Genomic DNA, 24,252 nt, shown 5'->3' with positions numbered 1-24,252 from the left:
ATTCCCAAATCTATCCCCAAGCAAAGGACCAAACCCAGACACCGCAAACTCAGTATATACAAATCTGAACTCAGTATCTCCCCAAACGTGATCCTTCTCCAGCTTTCTCTAACTGAAGACGAGTACTACTATGGTAGCCTGTATAATGGCTCCCCAAAGACATACACATTCTAATCTGTGGAACCTGTGTATGTTACCTTACATGGCAAAAGGGACTTTGCATATGTGATTAAGTTAAGGATCTTGAGATGCTAGATGATATCTGGGTGAGCTCAAGGTAACCATACGAGTCCTTAAAAGTGGAAGAGAGACGCAGAAGAGTAGGTCAAAGTGATGTGACACGAGGACTTGGCCTGCATTGCCAGTTTTGAAACTGGAAGAAGGGGCATGAGCCAAGGAAGGCGTGTAGCCCCTAAAAGCTGGTAAAGGAAATGGAATATAGCCCAGCTGACGCCTTGATTTTAGCCCAGTGAGACCCATGTCAGACATCTGACCTCCAGAACTGTAAGATAATAAATGTGATAATGTGTTATGGCAGCAATAGGAAACTAGTAGAGCCACTAAGCCAGAATCCCAGGAGTCATCCTCCAGCCCTCCCTGTCCTCCTGTGCAGCCACGCTGGCAGTCACTGAGGTCTGATGACACTTCCTCCTCCCTCCTCAGCAGCTCTCAAATCTGTTCTCTTCTCTCCATCCTCACTGCCACACCATGGGTTGGCCTTTTTTTTTCCTTAAGGTAGAGTCGATGTACAGTATTATGTAAGTTTCAGGTGTACAACATACTGATTTACAATTTCTAAAGGTAATATTTCATCTAAAGTTATTATAATATGTTGGTTATACCCCCTTCATCCTACACTTGGATGGCCAACACCGCTCTTCCTCACTGATCTCCTGCCTCCTGCCCTATTCAGTTCTTCACTCTGATGTTCTCAAAATGGGATATGATGTACCTCTCCCCTGCTAAAAAATCCTCCAACGCCCACCCCCACTCCAAACCTTCAGGGTAAAGTCCAGACTTCTCAACAAGACCACCGGGAACTAGGTCCCTCTCACCTCCTAGGCCTCACAATGAATGAATGACTGGCAGATCTCTGACACACTAATGACTTCCTCACCTCTGAGACTCTGCACAGGTTGTTCCCTTTTTCTCTGCCCTCTGCTCATCTTCAGGGAGGCTCAGGTGTTACCTTCTCTGAGCTGGGTACCTGTGCTGAGTACCTTCGGTTTGCTCTTCTAGGTCCATCCCCACCATGGCAGACAGATCATGAGGTGGCCCCCACGACCTCTGCCTCCTGTGTTCATGCCTTTGTGGAATCCCCCCCTCCATTTTTTTTTTAAGTATTTATTTATTTATTTCGCTGCACCAGTCTTAGTCGTGGCACGCGGGATCTTCGTTGCAGTGTGCGGGATCTTTAATTGCGGCATGTGGGATCTAGTTCCCTGGCCAGGGATCGAACCCGGGCCCCGTGCATTGGGAGCACGGGGTCTTAACTGCTGGACCACCAGGGGAGTCCCGGAATCCCCCCTCCTTGAATGCGGGTAGGACCTGGGACTTGCTTTTAACCAACAGAACGTGGCTAGGTGACAGAATATCACTCTCATGATTATGTTACATTATGTAAGACCATGTCTTGCTAGCAGCTGCTATCACCATTGCTGGCTCTGAAGAACTTTCCAGGACTCTTGCAAGGAAAGAAATTCTGCCAATAACCTGAGGGAGTTTGGAAGTACTAGATACTTCCCCAATGGAGCCTCAGATGAGAACGCAGCCCAGCTGACACTAATTGCAGCCTTGTGAGACCCTAAGCAGAACACTCAGCTAAGCTACACCTGGACCCCTGACCCAGAGGAGATGTGAGATTATATGTGCTGTTTTGAGCTACTAAATTTGTGGTAATTTGTATTGCAGCAATAGAACACCAACACACCCACCTTGCTCTCTGCCCTTTAAGGCTGACCTCTGTGGGGCTTCTGAGCCTTCTGGCTTCCACTTGGGTTCAGCCAGTGGAAGCCCTAAAGGAAATCAGAGGGAGGGAGGAGAGACCAGGGCTCCCTCCCTTTGAGACTACCTAAGGCTGGCCATGCTCCTCGACTGAAGGTTAGTCCTAAAGGTCACTTTGAGGAGGGACACTCTACACAACTCTTTCCTTCTAGGTTCTCAAATCTCACTCCCTCCTCTGGTCCCTTCAGCGCTAGGAGAGCAGCAGCCAAGCCAACCACCAGCCCTGCATTACTGCACTATCCTCTATGGTGCCCTTCCTTTATAAACAAACCCTCCCCCAGTTATTCTACTTTGAAGGTACCAAACTCTTTCTTGTTGAAACCCTGACCAATATAGGGCACCTACCACTCTTCCTTACTCTTGTGCAAACCACCATCACAGGACCCTCCTTGCTGTACTGTAACTGCCTTCCTAGCTCTCCCATTAGGACTGGATTTGCCCCTTTTTGCACCACCAGTGACTGGCAAAGAAGTGCTCAGTGAAGGCTTGCTGAACAAGGGAACAGAGTGAGACTAAAATATTTACTAACTAGACTAAATCTGAGAAAAGAGGCAAAGTTTTACAAGCTTTAGAATACTGGGCAAGGGATAAGGGGGCAAATGCCAGCCCAAGGTTATGAGCTGAAGGGCTTAGGCAGAGTGGTGAGCCGGCCCAGCAATGCAGGGAAGCTGGGTAGTGAGGAAGGGAGACACAAGAGATTCTTAGTCTTGGGCTCTTGGGCTCTTTGAACTCTCTGGAGGTCCCAGGGTGGACTTAGGGCAGAAATTGCATAAAATTGTACTACCCTAGGGTCCTAGTAAGATGCTAGAGAAGAGTCCAGTGACATAGGCAAGCATACGGGCAGTGGAGGTCACCTGAGCTGACACAAAGCCCAGCTCCACCACTTTCTAGCTGACCCTTGGGCAAGTTAATTTCCATGTGCCCTGGAGTCTCCTCACCTATTAAACTGGGCGAAGAATATTTGCTTCATAGGGCAGTTGGGAGGCTTTTAATGGATGGCACAGTGTCCAGCATCAGCAAGTACCCAAACAGAGAAGCCAGTATTCATCCTTCCCTTGCTTAGTGCTCAGTAGAAGCAGTCCTGCTCATCATTTCTCCCTGAGAACAAGAGCAGATGCCTCTAGCTTCCCTACCCTCTAGACTCTGCAGCTTAATCAGCCCCGTCCTTCAAGAGCTGCCTGGATCTTCCAGTTTTGCCCAAGTTCCTGACCTTGGATCCCTCAAACCAGGCCCAAGATTCTTCCTGACTGCTTCCATGCTTTGAGTGACAGCCATTACAACAGAATTCAGTAAACAATTACAAAATAAACATTTGCAAAGATTATGTTTTTATTTCGAACAATTCACAATTACTGATACTTCATGAGCTGTTTTGAAATGGTGTTTGGTGACTACACAAGTACTATTCGAGGTAATAAAACTTTGTAAAACTCTTTTCCAGTATGTTTATATGGTAATATTCTGATAGTTAAGATTTTTAAAACACTTCCAGCTATATTATATTAATTTTGCACAATCTTAAAGGAAGGGAAAAAAAGAAAGAAAGAAAGAGAAAAACCATATCAGTTGAGACTCTGCACCCTCACACTGAGCTGGGATTCTGATGAGGCTAGAATGCAGGGCAGGCACCTTTGAGTTGTAACTCTGAGTAGCAGATACTCTTTCTACTACAACCAGACTCGTGGAATGCATTTGCCTACTCAAGTAGATGTTTCCTGAGATCCCTTGCTGGGAGCCAAGTACCATGTTCCCACAGCATTCCTCAAGTTTAAAAACAGTAGCTCCCAGGACTGATTTAGCTGAGAACCCAGCTAAACAAACTACCTGGCTCCCAACACTTAGGGTGGCTTAACTCTATCCTGGGCTTTCAGTGAGCAAAGAGCTTCCCAGACTGAGAACTGAATCTAGGAAAAGCACCAAGCCAAGAGCAGCAGACCCTTTCTCTGCAGAATGGTGAAAGCTGACCACCTACTGGAGAAAGCTCCCCTACTGGAGACCGACTGTACCTTCTTTCCTCTACTCCCATCCACCACCAAAGAACCCAAAGGTCAGTCCCCAGAGGGATTCCAAGCCCGCCCCGTGCTCTATAGGAATTCTGGGCCAAGGAAGAGCCTGGTGCTTGAGTTTCTTGGCATCACTATGACAGCCCCCACTCTTGGCTTTGGGCTAAAGCAGCATCTATACAAAGATCTTTTTTTTTTTAAAAAAAAAAAAGACAGGCTAGGCCAATGGCGGCAAGATCACAGTCTGATTTGGGAAGCGAGGTGCCGTCTGCACACAGATGTACAGCCTCGGGGCTTCTTACAGACCCAAGAGCCAGGGCGTTCTGCCCAAGGACTTTCTGTCCACCCACTAGCCTCCAGGACTCTGGGAAGTCGGCCACCCCAGATTGAGACACCTGAAAGAGGGTAACGGAAAGAAACAAATCTTTTTCAGCATCTCAGTTCCCCAAGAGCAAGGATTGTACTTATTGTGTGTTCTGTACATGGGCACATCATGTCACAGCTGAGCAAATGCTAAATGATAATAATATTCCCATTTCTGTCCAAAGAGATAATCAGGCTGAGACGTTCAATGACAAACAAGATAAGACAGTATTAAAAAGCAATGAGCCAAAAAAAAAAAAAAAAAAAAAAAGCAATGAGCTTTCCTCTTAGTCACTGCCAAAGTTAGACTCAAATATCTTAATGGTATTTCCTTTGAGCCACTTTGCTGTTTCCTTTTCAGGGAAATAAAACCATCACTCAAATCTGTTCTCTTGCCTTCACACCAGTGCTGAGTTCCCAAATTACCAGAAAAGTTTCCTAAAACCCCACTCCTGCCCCCATAATATCATCCCTTTGCTTCCCTCATCAGTCAACAGATAACAGATAATTAGTTGAATGTCACGTTCTTTGTATTGTCTTCAAACCCTCCAACCTCATCTTGCTCCGCTGTCCTCTTCTTACCAAGCCCCAAGCATATTGGCCTTCTTTCTGTTCCTTGAACACCTCAAGGTCCTTCCTACCTCAGGGCCTCTGAACTAACAATTTTCACTGCCTACAATCTTCACACGGTTGGGTGACCAGAGCATTGTACAACTCCAGGGAGCACAAATTGCACTGAATAATATGAACGGTGCCCCTAGAGTTGCAAGATGTGACAGCCCTGGCTGCCACTTTGTCACTGAAGTCTCAGTTCAAATGTGTCTTCAAGGAAGCCATCACTGATTACCTGCTAAATGCAACCTCTCCACCCACCTCAAGCCCTACTCCTACCTGGGTATCTGCAGCACATCATCCCTGCTTTATTTTCAACACGGCACCTGCACTATCTAAAACTGTACTTATTTTTACATGTTTTTCCTATTAAAATGTAAAATCAATGAAAACAGAAATCTTGCCTGTCTTGCTCCCATGATAGCCCCAGCATTTAAAAGGTAATGTGCACTAAACACTTCAGGAAATCAATTAAGGGCTTATCATATACCAAGCACCGTGCTAGGTGCTGGGGGTTCTCCCCCACCCCGATAAAGAAAGCTTCCGACATTTTTACCAAAATCACACACCTCCTCCCAGAGAAAGGCTCTGACTCCTATGAAAATGCCTGTGGAGTATCAACCCTATTACAAGTACATGGGTCCAAACTGAAGAAATCCCCGAGTGAGCTAAACGCTCAGACTTGGTGCTGGGCCAGAAGAATTCTTTGCCTCTGCTGTGAGAATGCTTTCCCAACAGCCAGAGAAATCCCAAAGCAAGGTTTTTTAGTTTTTCATTTATTCATTCCTTCAACAAATATTTGTTGATGCACCGGGGAAACAATGCATAAAGCTGGTATACATCCTTTCCCTAAGGGAGCTTACATTCTACTGGGAAGGAGGGCAGACAGACAACAAACAAGCCAACTAAGTAAAATAAGGTAAACGGTCATAAGTGCTTTAAAGAAAAATTAAGCAGGTGATAGTGCTTCATGGAGGGGGGTTCAGGGTTCCCATTCTAAATAAGGAGGTCGGGTAAGGTCTCACTAAAAGGCGTTATTTGAGGAAAGACCTAAGGAGGTGAGGGAGTAAGGCATGAAGCTATCTGAGAATAGAGCTTTCTAGACATGGGGAGAGCAGGTGCAAAGGCCCTGAGGCAGGAGACTGTCTGGCACTTTGGAGGAACAGCAGCAGACTAGAGTGGGTGGAGCACAGTCAGGAAGGAGAGCAGCAGGGGATGAGGTGGATCAAAGAATCTTGGCAGCAATGGCCTTTGGCTATTACTAAAGTGAGACTAGAGGCCACTGGATGGCAGAGGAGGGACATGGTGTGGACACTGCCCCCAGCCACAGAGCTGGCACAGAACTAAGGGATCCATATTAGCAACGCTCCTGTAAAGCTCCAACCCCAAGGGCTCCCTGCTCATCTACTGCCTTCCTTCTGGGCCTTTTCTCTGTGCAAAACCCCTGGCTACGGGAATGAAAAATTGCCAGACTGGCTCCAGGAGGGCGGGAATCCAGCATGTCTGCAACCCGATATATTGAAAAAGCTAGAACGGGAAGAAGAAGGGGTTAGGGCAAGCCATGGTGTTGTCTGTCAGATTTCACTGTTTTGTCCTCTAACCAATCAAGCTTTTCAGAAGCATTTAGGAGTCAGATCCATCACAGGGAGAAAGTGCAGCCAGCCAGCTTGATCCCCTGGGACCGGCAGCCTGGGCCAGGCCCCATTCTCTAGTAGTTACCCCTCCCCACAGGCATGGCTCCTGAGCTCCTAACCTCATGCTGAAAGGCCTGAGATCAGACTAAGGGAAACTGGTGGTCAGAGGCAAGGCTCCAAGCACCTCCAGGCATCACATGGAGGTCAGCACTTGAAAAACAAAAACATCTTGACTGGCCTCATTATGGCAAAGCTGGTTCTATGACGGGGATTCAAGAAGCCTGAGTAACACGGGAGGGAGTAGGAAGGTAAAGGACCTCTGAAGGCCACCAGCTTATACTAACCTGCTAGTTAAGGGCCTGGAGTCCAGTGAACCACATTCCTCTGAGCAGCTGCTATGAACGCATGTTCTCACTTACAAATGGGGAAATGGCCCAACCCCAAACATAGGCCTGGCCTCATTTGTGAGCCTCAGGACTCCTGCTCGCAAAGAGCCCCCCACTAGGCCTCAAGGGACAGACTGCAGCAAAGGAGGCAGGGAGGTTCCGTGTGACACCTAAGGTTCTGAGGCTGTAACCAGCCCACCTCCCTGCACTGTTTTTTCCTGCTCAAGGACGCTTCAGCCAGAAGACTGGAGGCTCCATGAAGACCAGGCCAGACCAGGAGTATGCTTTTCATTACTACATACCTCATGCCCAGAACTACCCCAATAATGACTATCTCTGTAATGAGTGAACGGCTGACCCTCCAAACGAAGAAGACAGGCCAGTGATTAACGCTGGATGGGAACCAAGTGTACCCACCCATCACCTGGTAGACCCAGTGCCAGGAAAGGACAGCAGGCCATCCTTTCTCCTAGATCCACTGATCAGATCCTGCTGCAAACAGAGAGTATTATTATATTATTTGATTCCTATGTATGGCAGAAAGCCTCAAAAGTCCTAAATGGTAGCTCATTTATTTCAGGCAATTACCTGAGAAGGATCTTACCTATCTCTTGGCAATTGTGCTTATACTTGTGAACCTTCTGTATAACTTGGGTACCAGGAACCTGGGGCACTCCGTAAGCCCAATCTCAGTCTTCTGTATCCACACACCCAAGAAAGGGAGAGACAAGGAGGCTTGTGGTGTTAATTTCCAGGTGACAGTGATCACCAAATCTAATCACTGATCAACTTTCTAAGGGGCAAACAACAACAGGAACAACACACACTCTCAGGACTACCACCACCATGCACGGCGATTTGCATTAAAAGGATGGAGGTAGTAACTGAGAGGTGGGTGGCCAGCACAGTTGGTACGTAAACTACCTCAACCGCTCTTCACTTCCGTGAGAAGTCAAGCAGCAAAAGAAACAGATGTAGTTAATGCAACATGACAATGGGTAGGAGCCATCATCCTAAGCAAAAGCGTTGTTTTCAGAATCTGGAAATCCTAGCAGCCGTGGGCCAGCTGAATTTAGAAAATAGCATGAGCCAAGTACTAGGGAAGCCTTGGAAGATGTTAGTCTCAAACTGAGAAACTCACATAAGACAGAAGCCCTGCATACACTGGGCACAGCATCACTCACAATGAACTGTTTACAGAAATCATCATGAGGGCAGACGTAGGATTGCAAACAAAAGGTGATAGGATTATGGATGATTTTTTTTCTTCCTTCTCTAATTTCCAACATGTTTGGTAAAATGGTTCAACTGTCTGTCTTTGTAAATGAAAAAACGCAATTTTATACCTAAAAAGTGACAACAATAATGGATGGAACAGGAAAAGTACAGGCCAGCAAAGTTTCGGACTTTAAAGAGTCTTCTTGATGCTGGTTCAGCTAAAACAGAGAGTTTGAGGTCTGGCTGGGGCCTCAAGGAGCCTGATGTTCTCACTTCTCATCTAAGACAAGATTAAGCTTGCCAGGGTCTGCTGTTGGACAAGTTTGCACACCAGTCTTTGTAGTGTCTGTACTGGAGGGCGTATCAATCTTGAACCTTGGGATTGAAGTTGTAGGCTACCAGCCTACCCAGTACCAGCTACAGACTTTATGAAAGACACCATCACTAGGGAAAAGAAGGTACAGAACACACGGGCCAGCCCCAGTTAAAACCTACTGAGATGGAGGGATTCAGATGTGGACCCCGTACCTACTCAGGGGAACTAACTCACTTAATGAGAAGTGACCAAAAGGAAAATATGCCAAAAAACACTGTCTGAACCCATGATGTAAGAAAAAGGGGTTTTGTGTTCGGGGGGTAGAATGGGGAGGGGGAGGAGGTGAAGGACAAAAACAAAGACATATCACTGGAGAAGAGATACAGATGTCAGATAAGCATATGAAAAGATGCTCAACATCATGCGTCACTGGGGAATTGCAAATTAATACAACAATGCGATATCACTCCACCTGTTAGAATGGCTAAAATCCAAAAAACTGACAATACCAAATGCTGGTGAGGACACAGAATAAGAGAAATTCTTACTCATTGCTGATGGGAATGCAAAATGGTACAGCCACTTTGGAAGACCGTTTGGTAGTTTCTTACAAAGCTAAACATAGTCTTACCATGTGATCCAGCAATTTTACCCAAATGAGTTGAAAACTTATGTCCACAGAAAACCCACATATGAATGTTTATGGCAGCTTTATTCAAAATCGCCAAAAGCTGGAAGCAATCAAGATATCCTTCAATAAGTGAATGGATAAACTATGGTATATACACACAATGGAATATTGTTCAGTGATAAAAGAAATAAGCTATCAAGCCACAAAAAGACATGGAGGAACCTTAAATGCATATTGCTTAGCGAAAGAAGTCAACCTGAAAAGGCTATATACTGTGTGATTCCAACTACATGACATTTCAGAAAAGGCAAAACTAAAGAGACAGTAAAACAATCAGTGGTTGCCAGGGGTCTGGGAGGAGGGAAGAAAGGATAAAAAGCACAGGGCATTTTTAGGGCAGTGAAACTATTCTGTATGATGCTCTAATGGTGGATACAGGACATGTATCTGTCAAAACACACAGAACTATATAACAAAAAGAGTGAACCATAATGTAAACTAGAAGGCATTAGCTAGTAATAATGTACCATACTGGATCATCAATTGTAACAAATGTACCACTAATGCAAGGGAATTAGTAACAAGGGAAACTATAAGCAGAGGAGAGAAAGGGTATATGAGAACTCTTTGGGCTATCTGTTCAATTTTCTATAATCCTAAAACTGCTCTAAAATATAAGGCCTATTAATTTTAAAAAACCATTACAGTAAGTCCCCTACATACGAACCTTCAAGTTGCGAACTTTCTAAGATGCGAACGTGCGTTTGCATGTCTGATCGCGTAAGTTAGTCCACGTGTCTGGTGTTATCTGTAAAAGTTTGGTACCTAGGCTAACTTTGTTGGACTTACGAACAAATTGGACTTATGAATGTGCTCTCGGAGTGGAACTCGTTCATATGTAGGGGACTTACTGTACAGGAATTAAAATGTTTTAAAAAATGATATGACAATCTGCATTGATATAAGGACAGAGGAAAAATATATCCTCTGCTGGTTATGTCACTCTGCAGGGTGACAAGACAACTTTATTTCAGAACAAAAATCCTTCCCATGTTGGCCCTACAGACACCTCAGCTAGAAGGTATGGGTACTCCCAGTTTTGAAGTGTTCCTCATTTCTATACTTCCTCCCCAGAGAGAATGATCAGATAGTCCACACATTCTGGGCAACATATGCTCTGGGTTGTGGGAATGCTGGGCACATTCTTGACCACACAGGAAGCATGACCATGTGAACTTGACATCCAAGCCAGACGCACCACCTTTGTGCTCTTAAGAGCAGACTTTCCTGGCAACTTACTAAAAATGACCACAGTAAGGCTGCAGAAGCCTTGACTTGAATTTGACACAGGATCCTATCACCTACCCTCTTGCTGTTACCCGACAGAACTCCTTCTTCTCTACAAAGTTGCTTCAACACCCAGCTCAACGTTTCCCCTACAAAGCTCTTCCTGCTTAACTATTCACACTCCATTAATCCAAGATACCTTTGAACTGAGGCACACGATAGTAACAGAGGTCCAAGGGGGGACCTTCCTCCACACGCCCACACAGGTAGAGGAAGGGAAGGGTGAGGACTGCTGGAGCCAGACTGCCCAGGTTGATAGCCCAGCTCCAGCATTCCCTGGCTGGGTGATTATTTCCTTAACATCTCTGTGCCTCAGTTTCCTTGTAAAATAAGATTAATAATATCTACCCCATGGAGCTTTTGTAAGGATGAAATGAATTTATATAAAACACTTAGAGGGCTTCCCTGGTGGCGCAGTGGTTGAGAATCTGCCTGCCAATGCAGGGGACACGGGTTCGAGCCCTGGTCTGGGAAGACCCCACATGCCGTGGAGCAACTGGGCCCGTGAGCCACAACTACTGAGCCTGTGCGTCTGGAGCCTGTGCTCCGCAACAAGAGAGGCCGCGACGGTGAGAGGCCCGTGCACTGCGATGAAGAGTGGCCCCCCCTCGCCGCAACTAGAGAAAGCCCTCGCACAGAAACGAAGACCCAACACAGCCAAAAATAAATTAATTAATTAATTTTTTAAAAAAAACAAACACTTAGAATAGTGCCTTGCACACAGTAAGAGCTACAAGTAGTTTGCAAGTATTATTACATGTTTTAATGAAGCACTGAGGACCACAGGGTGAGGGGAGACAGCCACAAAGTCACAGAAGTCAGGCAAAGCCTAAAGTTGCTTCCAGCCCCAATCTTCACGGTCGCCTTCTTTCCCAAGGACTCTGCCATCTCTTATCAAGCAGATCTTGGGTTTTTTCAAGGACAGAAGCTCGGTATGACTTCTCATTGTCCCCCACCCAAACACATCACCTTCTCCAGTGTTCTGCCTGTACTGGGACTCAATATAGCTCTGCTGGTGGGGTGTGCCGCGCAGCCTGGTGCTCTGTGGAGAGCTCGGCAGCAGGTCAGCGAGCTTTGAAAGTATGTGCAGGGGTGAGGAGACCATTCCCATGGGGCTCAGGTCAGAGAGCACAAGACCTCTCCACACACTTCTTAGGACCAGACATCAGAACGGAGCTACTGAAACAGGAAACGTAGTTGACTGGAAACGTAGTTGAGAGGAATGAATTTAGGAGCCAAAGGCCAAAGTCCTGAGTCAGGACCTCTGAGTCAGAATACTGGGCAAAGGAGATGCTGGCAAACCCAGACCCAGAACACGGCAGGTGTGAGGACCAGCATGCATGGGAAAAGTTGTGGCGTGAAAGATGGGAGTCTAAAAGGGTGGGCTGGCAGGGAAGAATCCTGGGGCTGAGAGATCTGATCACATCAAACCCATAAAGGCTTCCAAGTTTCTGCCTCTCTCTGCAGGAAGAGGAGGAACTCTCCCAATGCTGACAGCCTGGCAGTCACTCCTGAATAATCAGGCCTCTCAGACTTTTAAGTCAGTTTGACTGGGCCAGCTCAAGGAATCTCTTCCCAACTGCCCCCTTACTGCTGAAGGACTCCTTGAATCGGAGAATTTAGCATCTCTACACCATGAAGGAACAGAGAATCCATGCTGCAAATGAAATGCTTTACAAAGGATGAAGCCACACACCCACACAGATCTGCTAGGAACCCCACAATGCCTCAGGTCTTCCTGTGGTTACAAAAGAAAAGGAATTCTCAACATTTCAAAATTCAGAGATCTGGGGTCTGAAATCCAGCCCAGAGTGGTGGTTTCAGCCTCAGGGGGAGCTCTATCCCCACTGTTGTCCCTTATTCCCACCCCAGGCCAAGACCAAGGGCGCCCCACCCTTTCTAGGTAGGCCAGGTCCCCTGCCCTTAGCAGAGAGCACCACCATTTCACATAATCATCCTGAAACTAAACACCTCTGAGATGAAAGACAGAGGGAGGGACCAAAGCTTCAGGGAGGCCTGCCTTCCAGTGAACCTACAAAGCTCTTCCTCGGCCTGCTGTGCCCAGCTAGGGGGAGGGCTGGGACCTGCCATCTATGGGTGGCTTAGAGAGGAATTCCACTTGTCAGTCTCTGGAGAACTTTGGAAAGAAAGCAAAGGCCAACTAGAGGAGAGACCACACTCCCAGACAGGTGTGTTATGGCAAAGGCAGAATCTCCACTGGAAACCCCAGGGAATGAAATGGCATGTTAAAAAGTTCCTGCCAACCAAGCTTTGAGGAAGGCAAATTAGCATTTCCCAACTGCAGGGGACCAAGGCCACACAAAACAACAAGTGGAAAAGTTAATCTGTATCCAGTGTTTTAATAAATAACTCATTCAGTGCAGAGCCCAGATGGGAGAAACCCAAAGGGAAAAAGAGGTTATCCACCAGCCCAGTAGAGGCAGCCATGGGGAGCCAGTCAGCAGCAGTTCCACGCCCCAAGGGGGCAAGAACAACTCTACACTCCATGGACATACCTGCCAAGAGGCCAGCGTTTGTGGGGCAGAGCCCAAATCGACCATGGAGGTAGAGCTGAGGTGTGGGCTCTACCCTGTGGAGCTGCCAGCCTGCAGGCCAACACCACACAAAGGCTGTCTTTGGAACCAGCCCGGCGCACACAGCAGATGACCTGCGCAGTGGAATCCCACCAGGGAAGTCTGCCTGAGATCACAAACACACTCTGCAACTAGCCAGCCTCCTGTGCCTTGGTTAGGCCCCCTGTAGTTTGGGTCTAGCCAGGGCTGCTGGCAGGACCGGGGACAGCCAGAAATCCTGACGGAGAGTGGTGCTGAAGCCCCCCTCTTCCACAGCTCTGCAAACCCGCACATTCCAGTCCACAGCTGCCTGGCCACAAAGGGAAGGGCCAGAGCTGAAGTCTTCCGACAAGCACTTGGCAGCTGAAGCTCAGCTGTCTCACACCTCCCAAGCTGGGGGGAAGAGCACCAGGACAGTCTCTGCTGCTGAAGTCAGCTGGCGGTGGCCTTAGGGTTCCTAGAAAAGCACGCTGATCTCCCGTGTGGCGGCCCCGAACTGCAACTTGTTCCATCTCTCCAACTTTAGAAACAGCCTCTTAAGAACCTTTAATCCAAACAAGTGCTCTCTTGTCCTATTTCCTTTAGTGACTGTGAATAGGGAAAGAACTTGGATGGAACTGGCCAAACCAGGGCTCATCCAGTCAGCTTACTCTTCTCCCCTCTCCAGGCTACCAGGGTGGGGCTGCTCCCCTTCTGCTCACTGAAGCAAGCCTGCCAGGAGCAAGAAGAAACGCAGGGGACCCCTAGGCTTCTGCCTGTCCCTGTCCTCAACAAGCTGTGAGGATAAAGAAAGATCTTAATGGGAAGAAGTACACAGTAGGCATTTAATAAATGCTGTTGACTGATTAAAATGGAAAGGCAATACAGAACAGTAGCTAAGAATATAGGCTTTGGGGTCGCTAGAACTGATTGTCAATTTACCACCTGTGCAGTAAGTTCTCTAAGCCTAAATTTCTATATCTATGAGCAAGAGGTAATAAGAATTCCTTATGTCACAGAATTACTATGAGGATAATATAAAGTGATAATTTTATATAAAGAACTTAGCACTCAGGACAGGAATAAAGACGCAGATGTAGAGAATGGACTTGAGGACACAGGGAGGGGGAAGGGTAAGGTGGGATGAAGTGAGAGAGTGGTATGGACATATATACACTACCAAATGTAAAACAGATAGCTAGTGGGAAGCAGCCGCATAGCACAGGGAGATCAGCTCGGTGGTTTGTGACCACCTAGAGGGATGGGATAGGGAGGGTGGGAAGGAGACACAAGAGGGAGGAAAAATGGGGATATATGTATATGTATAGCTGATTCACTTTGTTACACAGCAGAAACTAACACAACATTGTAAAGCAATTATACTCCAATAAAGATGTTAAAAAAAAAAAAAGAACTTAGCACTAACCTGCAATATAGTAAAAACTAAAAAGAAAAAGAAAAAGCTTGCTTGTATTATTACCTTAAAGACAAACAATACCCTGTACATTGAAAGAAAGCATAGAACGTTTTATTTTTATTTTTTACACTTTTTAAAAATTGAAGTATAGTTGATTTACATTGTTGTGTTAGTTTCTGGTATACAGCAAAGTGATTCAGTTTTATACATATACGTTCTTTTTTCATATTCTTTTCCACTATGGTTTATTACAGGATATTGAATATAGTTCCCTGTGCTATACAGTAGGACCTTGTTGTTTATCTAGCATAGAACATTTTAGATGTTAGGAGACCCTGCTGCTCTCATTAACTTGCTGTATGGCCTTTGGCAGGCTACTGTACTTTCTAAACTGCACAATTAAGGGAGACGGACTAGATCAGTGTTTCCCATTTGTCTGTGACAAGAAATAATACTGAATCATACTTTAAAAAAAATTCCCTTCTCAACTGTCTTTCAATTATTTTAATCATAGCTAGGGCCAGGTTCTATCTGGTGTTAGCATGTCTTTTTTAATACCTCGCTCGTACTTACTAATCTCTTGAACAAAGAGAAAGCTGGCCTCAGGCTTAGAATCTTCTGTGACAGGCCACTGTATTAAGCTAGAATTTAATAATATAGCTTTGTTATCACTGTGTTTACTTCCATAACTACCTTTAAATTACAGCAAGTGATATTGGTTTCCATATATGGTAGTGATTTAACTTTTAAAAATATATTTATATCAGGGGAGGTTAACTTAAAGAGAACATAAAGTAGGTAATATACTACAAGTGGCAAAGGTTATGAAGGCAGCGCTAAAAATTTTGGAAATACTGGGCTAGAAGATTTTGAAAGCTCCTCTCCTTTCCAAAAGTGAATGTTTGTGCCCTAGAGGTGTCAGACTGCAGATCTCACCCCAGCCCCTTCCTACAAGGTTCCTCTCAAACTTCACTTCCTCCCTGGAGCTTCTTCCAATCCAGCAGCCTGACTGTAAGTCACTCGCTCCACTGTGCTCCCAGATCATGTTCTACATCATGGATTGCAGCATTTATTTACCCAGTACTGTAACTATCTCTTTACATTTATCCTCCCTCTACAACATGTGCTCCTTAAGACACGAATTTTGTCTTGGCATCTTATCCCCAAGACACCTATTATGGTGCTCTGTGTCCAGTACAAAATAGGACTTCAGCACTTGATAAATGCTGGATAAATGAACCAAGGCTTCTGCCCTTTTTTTCATTGAATGAGAAGTCAAAGGCAGTGTAAGGAGAATGTTGCCAGAGATTCATTTGCCATAATTCCAATTCAACACCTCTTAGCACTTAAGCTGGGTGATAGAACACTCAACTTTCTGACCTCAGTTTCAAGCCCTAAATTATATGAGAATCCATGAATCAGTTTTAAAGAGGGCTCGCCACATGAAATGTTTGGAAAAGCAAACTTTTCTTCAAGAAACTTACCAGGATCGAGAAGAGACCAGTCACACCAGCACAAGGCCAATTACAAAGGTACTTTTGACTTCTGCAACGTAGACCAGAACTGGGTAAATATCCAAGAACATTCCTTCCATGTCCTTCTAGTGGCAGGTTTTTTTTTTTTTTTTTTTTTGTATTTTTTTTTTTTTAAGGAAAGGTTTGAACTTTTTTTTTTTTTTTTAATTTTTATTTATTTATTTATTTATTTTTGGCTGGGTTGGGTCTTCGTTTCTATGCGTGGGCTTTCTCTAGTTGTGGCAAGTGGGGGCCACTCTTCATCACGGTGCACGGGCCTCTCACTGTCGCGGCCTCTCTTGTTGCGGAGCACAGGCTCCAGACGCGCAGGCTCAGTAATTGTGGCTCACGGGCTTAGTTGCTCCGCGGCATGTGGGATCTTCCCAGACCAGGGCTCGAACCCGTGTCCCCTGCATTGGCAGGCAGATTCTCAACCACTGCGCCACCAGGGAAGCCCAGTGGCAGGTTTTAATACCAGAAAATACTAGGCTCGAGTGGTGAGGTGAAAGCCCAAATGGAGGTCTCACTATTGTCATGAATGACATCTGAATATCAAAGTGTTTTATCACATAGAAATGACACACATATACGAGGGTACTGCTAAACAAAGAAAGGCCCTTTTTCAAATTCAGAGGTTGCCCTTTCTGAAATATGGGACTTCCTCAATTATGTTCTTCATGTCATTTGGGCCTTGGACTCATACCTCATAAGCAGGTAGACTGTAAGAATCTTTAGGCCACATAGTAAACAGTATTCTTTTAACTGGAATAAATCTGTCAACAAAAAGGTACAGGCTAGCTGCACTAAATATCCTCTGCAGGTTCTTATTAAAAATATAAATTAAAGTCCAGCATAGTCCCTCTACTCCCTGCATCTGTTTGCTATTCTATCTCCATTATTAATAATGCAATGCTGGGTCTTGATTCAGGCAAGATTAATTCCCTGTTTCCAAAGCCTTCGGCTGACATTGCAATGGATATGTTTGAAGGCTATAAAGGCAGGCCCAGGAATTGCTCCTGACACGTGATCAGTGAGGAGATGGGGCCTGGGCCTCCAAGCTTAACAAGAGAAAAGAGGAAGTTGGGTTGGGCCTGTGATCAGAGCAGTGGTATAGCCTAGTGGTTAAGAGCTCAGACTCTGAACAGCTCAATTCAATCCTAGCTCTTTTACAGCCTAGAGGTGTGACTTTAGACAATTCATTTAACCCCTCAAGGGACTCAGTTTCCTCATGTATAAAACAGAGATAACAAAAGAACCTGATAAGATTGTAAAGCATTTGACTCATGATGAAAGATAGTAAGAACTAAAACAAAGCCAAAGGAAAAAAAAAAAGACTATTATCATCTTCTTCCTCATCATAGCATCATCATCTCCAGAATCAACCTCTTAATGCTAAGGCAAGGTAGGAAGAGCCCTGCTACTCTTTCAGTCTACACACGCTAAGCAGCCACCACCAAGATACCAAAAAGATGGTATAAGAGGCAAAAAAAAGATAGTATGCAAAACAAAAAACAGAAAAGGACATAATAGAAAGAGAAATCATGGACTTCCCTGGTGGCGCAGTGGTTAAGAATCCACCTGCCCATGGAGGGGACATGGGTTCGAGCCCTGGTCCGGGAAGATCCCACATGCCGCGGAGCAACTAAGCCCGTGCGCCACAACTACTGAGCCTGCGCTCTAGAGCCTGCGAGCCACAACTACTGAGCCTGCATGCCACAACTACTGAGGCCCATGTGCCTAGAGCCCGTGCTCCTCAACAAGAGAAGCCACCACAATGAGAAGCCCGCACACCACAACGAAGAGTAGCCCCCGCTCACCGCAACTAGAGAAAGCCCTTACCCAGCAATGAAAACCCAACGCAGCCTTAATTAATTAATTAATTAATTAATTTTTAAAAAAAGAGTACGGACTCTGGAGCCAGACTGCCTGTGTTAGAATCCTGGCTCCACCACTTCCAATCTGTGTGACTTTAAGCAAATTATAGAATCTCTTTGTGTCTCACTTTCCTCAACTGTAAAATGGGGCAAATATTAGTACCTACCAGTATTTTAGGGTTGTGGTGAAAATAAAATTAGTTAATACATATATATATAAAGTGATCAGAAGAGTACCTGTCTCATAATCAATGCTTAACTGTTAGCTTTTATTATTACTGTTGCTATTTTTTCAACTGACAATGTTTAACTTAATATTAAAATGTATTTAAATTCAGTGATTATAGAGGCAAGTAGGGGAGGCAGGTAGGAATTAGAAGTATTACAGGGCAGCAAATGGAAGAAAGACTAGGATAAAAAATGTACTGCAGGGACTTCCCTGGTGGTGCGGTGGTTAAGAATCCACCTGCCAATGCAGGGGACACAGGTTCAAGCCCTGGTCCGGGGAGATCCCATATGCAGTGGAGCAACTAAGCCTGTGCGCCACAACTACTGAGCCCACGAGCCACAACTACTGAAGCCAGCATGCCTAGAGCCCAGGCTCCGCAACAAGAGAAGCCACCGCAATGAGAAGCTCGCACTCCGCAACTAAGAGTAGCCCCTGCGTGCTGCAACTAGAGAAAGCCCACGGACAGCAACGAAGACCCAACGCAGCCAGAAATAAATAAATAAATAAATAAATGTACCAAAAAAAAAAAAAAATGTACTGCAGCTGATCTGAGCACAGATAACTGCAGGTTAAAAGGAAGTAGGTAAGATCGACAGAGGGATAGAGATGGATATAGTCATGATAAAGCAAGTAGAATAAAATGTTAATGGTAGAATCTAGGTTGTGGTACATGAGTGTTCACTGTAAAATTCTTTCAACGTTGTTTCTTGTTTAAAATTTTTCATAATAAGCTAGAGGGGAAAAAAGGAAGTAGACCTAGAGGAATCAACCCAAGATCTGGGTCATAGCTGTGCTGCCTGTCATTTGAGCTCAAACATCAGAAAAAGCTTGGAAAAACCTGATGGTTTTGGAACTCTTGCTCACCAACACTTTCCTGCACCAGATGAGCAGAGCTCAGGTGATGACCTGGACCACCTTGGCACAAGGAGGTACAGGCAGAAGGCAGAAACCCAGATGTTCCACGTGAGAAATGCCAATCTCAAGGGACTATGACATTATCACCCCTGCTCAGGAAAACCTCAGAAATAAGGCTCAAGGCTAAGGAACAGGGAGATGGAAGGGCAAGTGTACACACTCACTCATGGACTCTGTTGTCGCCATAGAGATCACTCAGGCCAAAGCTGATGTAGTGCCAGTGCTCGGGGATGTTGGCCGAAGGGCTCCCCACATTTCTGTACATGCTAACGTAGTCCAAGGGGTCTGGGCCACCCAACCTGCAAAAGACAAAACACAGGAGTGTCAGTGTGAGCCTGAAAGCAGACAATGTGAAGCTGAGGGGCTCTGCCTTACAAACCTAAAGGCCCCATCCTAGAGGAACCTGGGGTAAAAGATAACTAAAGGGAGGCCACACAGGTCTTATCTCCAGGATAAGACCAAAGGATGGGCAGCTGGAGGCAGCCCAATTCCATAAGCACAAGAGGCTCCCTTCTCCTATCTCCAACAGGTAGAACCTCCTTCAGAAATAAAACAGACTTATTAATATGTATAAAATGGATAACTAATAAGAACGTGCTGTATAAAAAAATAAATAAAAATTCAAAAATTCAAAAAAAACAAAAGAAATAAAACAGACTGATTGGTTGACCCTTTGGCTTCCTCCTGTTTCAAATTACCAATCCCAAGTGGGATTGGCAGGGATTATCTCTCTTCCATGGTGCCTATAAGCACGCCAAGCTTCAAGGCAAGAAGCTCATCAGTCAATCAATTGGCCTCTGTTGAAAGACCATCCTGATCATCCCCAATGGGCATTGTTACTGGAAGCAGAGGCTCAGCTCCACTCCTGCCTCTTAGACAGCTAATTCCTGAAAGACTGTATTGTGCCCTATGTTAATTACAGTTTGTTCTAAACAGACCCAATGCCTCCAGACCCCAGCCCACACCTCCCAGACCAAAGCTGGTCTTTTATCATGCAAGTGACAAAGGCCAAACTTAGGCTAGCTCGGCTCTGCAGAGAACTGCAGCAGGAGCCAGGCTGAGAGCCCTATGAGCTCTTGCATCTGGAAGATGATCCCGGGACACAGCTGCCTCTAAGGTAGAGCTGGAACATTAAATGATTTGGGGCCTCTGAGAACCACATTAGACTTCCCCCATAATTCCAACAGAGAGGCAGTTGAGGAAGAGATTCAGCCATTAGCTCACTCTGAGGATTTAATTCAATAAGGGTTCCCTTTAGTAATTAGTGTTCTTTAAAAAAAAAACCCTGCTTTTCTTCAGAATGGATAGAGAAACTTGGTAGACTTGAGAAACAAGACTAAATGGAAACCATCAGCAGAAGGAAGTCTGCATTTAGCCCACAAACACTGCACTTGAGCTGCCTCGGACATCTGACTGTTCCACAGACTGCAAAAACTTTGTCTGCTCCTGGGACAAGGATGGGGTACACTTTGCATTTGGGATCGTATGCTGAAGGAATGCCAACAACCAAATAAAAGACATGTTACATGTATGTGATCCCAGCAAGCATGCCAGTACCATGCAATTCAAACACTATTTAAAACCAGTAGGTCTGGTTTCACCCTCTTTTGCCAGGATGTTATTTGCCTTTGTAGAAATCCTTATTCTCTGCTAGGAAATGCTAAGTTATTTATAGGACTTGTAAGAAAGTCGCTACAAATAGCTTAGAATCTCAACTGAGTGGATTAGGAAAAGGGACAAATCTCCATGTCTTTCCTTAACTCTGCTTTCACCAACTCATCTGACTAATTCCACAACCAGTTAGATTTAGAAAAGTTTGTCGGGGAAAAGAGGAAAGAAAGGTCGGCTACCCCTGCAAGGACCTCATGATAACTGCAGAACCGTGGAACAGGTGGGAATGATTACAGGCTCCATATCTGCCCATGCTTCAGCCTAGGTCCATCCAGCATCAAGTGGCAAAACTGCGTCCACTCTTCCATGCTCCATCTACCACACCCCTGGCAGCCCTCTTTGTGGCCAAGTCTCCCAGAGGGTATTTCATCAAAGAGAGAGGCTTTACCTTAAAACTCCAACTGCAGAGAATGACCAAGAGTCAGACAAAATCAGCCTCATCTCTAAGCAGAGTGTTCTGTTATACTCACTCAGAGACCTGATGGGAAGCAGATGAGTACGTGGAAAATACATCTTAGAAAAAGATGTTATCCCAGGACCCAGATCATGCCTCAACTTAAGTCCTTGAACACCTGACTTCATTCACTCCACAGGGAGGTTGCCAGAGTGGAGTGGCCCTAGGGCACTGGTTCTACTTCAGCTCCCTGATCACTCATGTCTCAGCTTTCAACCAGGATGTCCCTGTTGGCTAGGGACCACTAGTCAAAGAGCCACCCTTCTGTCACAAGAAAAAGAATCCCAAGGTACCCTGGGCCACAGCCAAACTGAGGCAGCCTCAGTCAGCCATCCTGCTATGAAAATTGAAGAGGGACTGTGGGATCCCAATTGTGAGGGTTATCAGTAAATTACTTTCAGGATCTTAATTATGCAACCCCCTCCGAATCTTAGAAAGAACCAGTCACTGAGCTGTTCCCTCTCATATATTTCTGCATCTAGGCAGCATTTCTAATTCCACAAAGTGCTATACAATCCTTTTTATTCATCATTAGATGCTGGCCCATCTTTTAAGATAAGTCCTGGCCTGGTTAAGAAACTCGCAACAAGATGAAAAAAGAAAGGTTCCTGGGGGGATGGGTGGAAAATAAAGGGTTCCCAAACCAGTCTTAGTCATTTGCACCTGTTCAATACCTTTTACACACAACTCTATCCTTCATGGCCACTTGGGTGACATAAAAACAGTTGCCCAAGTCTGAGTAGGGATTTCTCCTTATACTCAAATGAGGCCTGAACAAACAGCATGGCAGTGGCAGGTCCCCTTTTCCTCATGACATATCCCAATACAGTCCATCACTATACATATTTAAATATAGTGGTAGAATATATTTAAATATGGGTGATTAAGTTATCAAGAGCTGCTTTGTACTCAGAAGCTCTCTTCAAAAACTCCTCTCAACCAAAGAACAGTGTGCCTGCCAGAGAGAACTGTACCACTGGCCACACCTCCTCCTGGCTACCAGACAGAGGCAGGCTGCTCTCATGGCTCTCCCTAAGGAGCAGGTGGCTGCTCCCCAGGCCCTTCACACTGTCAGCCTCTTCACATCCTCCCATGGACACAGGGAGGTGGCCTCAGCCCTACACAGCCTAGCTTCTGCCATCTCCAGAAGAAGAAAAAGGTTGTCAAAGAGGAAAAAGACTCACTCTTAAAGGGAAAGGTAACCAGCAAAGACATCACTCTATTCACTGCCCCCTTTGAGTGTACCTCCCCTTTGGCCACACCCCAAGCAGCTGCCTGAACAGTCTTTCAGGAGTCAATGAAGGGGCTCATCTAATACAGTGCCTGCACGAATGTGGTTTTGGACAGATTCAATTAATTCTCAGTCAACTTTTGGTCCAGAAAGACCATGAAGAAGAGTCCCTATAACACTTGTTTTGCCAAGAGGGGACAGGAAGAGACAAGTTGCAAAAGAAATGGGAAACTAGAAAAGACCATTCCCTCCCCAGGGGCAGCCCATCTGTACACAGGTCTGATCTTAACAGAGCTACTTGAGCATTACCCTCAGCTTCCCTGAGGAACTGCTGCCTAAATCTGGAAGCTCTGGACCACCAAGCTCCTCTTAACATCTCACTGCAGGATCCTTCGTGTCCAAGTCCCAGGTCTTCATCATTTACTGCAGTCTCCTTCAATTCTGAGCCAAACCATGGATCTCCCTGACCCTGTCTGCCTCTGTTCTAGCCAGTGACCTAAAGCAAAGCAGCTGCGGAGCCAGAAGAAGCTCTGCATGGAGAAACAGAACTGTGCAGAGTAAGCAGAAAGTTTATCAGGAAAAATTGCTCCGCCAAACTTCAAACGCAAAAGCACTGCACTGACATGAACGTCTGAGCTCATCGGGAAGGTATCAAAAAGAGACCTCTTCCTCATCCCTTCGACCTCTTCCTCATCCCTTCACAAGCACAACGCTCACAACTTGCTCCCCTCCTAACCCACAGACCCACACCCGCCACTACCCTGTGCAGTCTCGTGCCCTCTGAGCTCCTCCAGCCGCGCGGCTCCAAAGCCTTCTCAGATGCTCCCCAGGCCCCGCCTCGCCTCCCCCATCCCACTTCAGCCGCCGCCCCCCCCACCCCGGCTTCCCCTCGCCCACTAATGACCCCCTACAGGCGCCCCCTCCTTTCACCACGTTTACAGTTCCTTCTCTCCTATCGTTACCCCGCCGCTCCTACCCACACCCCCAATTCACTCTATTCTCCTAATCCCAGTTAACCCTTCATTCCCCTCCTCCCTCGCTAACCCTTCGCTACCCACAGGCTTCTTTAACCCCTTTGTCCCCATTCCTAACTTGAGCCTTAACTTCTTCCCTAGCAGCAGAAAGCCCTTCTTCCAAGTGCTTTAACCATTCTCCTTCCCCCTCCTATTCCCGCACAAATTACTTCGTCCCAGCGCTTTAACCCTTCTCAGCCCGCCCCTGTCCGTCTCCCCGCGGCCCAAGGCATACCAGTACTTGACGATAGCGGTAACCTGGAGCGGGTTCGGCTGGTCTGGGTAAAGGCGGCGGCACTCTCCGTAGATGGCGTGCAGTCCCGGGGGGAAGAGCGAGGCGAAGGCCGGAGGGGCTGTTGGGCCAGGGGCCGGGGGCGCGGTGGGGCCGGGGGCGCCGCTAGGCCGCAACTCCGCCATCGGGGCGCGTAGGGTGCTGGGGGGACCGGGGAGGGCAGACGAGGGGGAGAGCACTGACGCGCCAGCAGGCGAACTCCCTGGGTGCGACTCCCGGAGGCGATGGGGGGGCTGCAGCGAGGTCTAGGCTTCGCGCCTGCGCAAGGCGCACCGTCCGCCCAGGCCGTAGCCGCGGCAGAGACGGCCAGAGGGTGCCTCGGGGGCCGCGGGGCGCTCAGGGGGCGTGGCGCCGGCCTGCCCTATTCCGGCACCCATTGGCTAGTGTCTGTGCCAGTCACAGGTGGGGAAGGCATGAGTTGACAATAGGTCCCGCCTCCCTCTCCCAGGGTTGCGGGGCGGGGGTGTCCCAAGGCTCTTGGACTCCCCCTAGTGTTAGGAGGAACCCAGGTTTAAATAGAGATATTGGGGCATCCTTCTGAGGTGCTAGGGTCCCATGAAAGCACTGGGAAGTGCA

General features: G+C 46.5%; 1 protein-coding gene across 4 annotated transcripts in view; it reads right to left on the bottom strand.

Annotated features, from left to right (window-relative positions):
* SUFU (SUFU negative regulator of hedgehog signaling) overlaps positions 1-23,951 on the bottom strand; it is a 110,328-nt gene extending 86,377 nt beyond the window's left edge. For all 4 annotated transcript variants that reach the window (XM_068548464.1, XM_068548466.1, XM_068548467.1 and 1 more), the window contains exons 1-2: positions 23,620-23,951; positions 19,180-19,314 (exon numbers count right to left, since the gene is read on the bottom strand). In XM_068548464.1, coding sequence (XP_068404565.1) covers positions 19,180-19,314; positions 23,620-23,801 — 317 coding nt within the window. In that variant the 5' untranslated portion in view covers positions 23,802-23,951. The remainder of the gene's footprint in view (positions 1-19,179; positions 19,315-23,619) is intronic.
* Positions 23,952-24,252: the final 301 nt, after the last annotated feature.

The sequence above is a fragment of the Eschrichtius robustus genome, chromosome 7 (genome assembly GCF_028021215.1).
Source record: "Eschrichtius robustus isolate mEscRob2 chromosome 7, mEscRob2.pri, whole genome shotgun sequence".
NCBI lineage: Eukaryota > Metazoa > Chordata > Mammalia > Artiodactyla > Eschrichtiidae > Eschrichtius > Eschrichtius robustus.
This window is presented reverse-complemented; position numbering and strand designations above follow the sequence as displayed.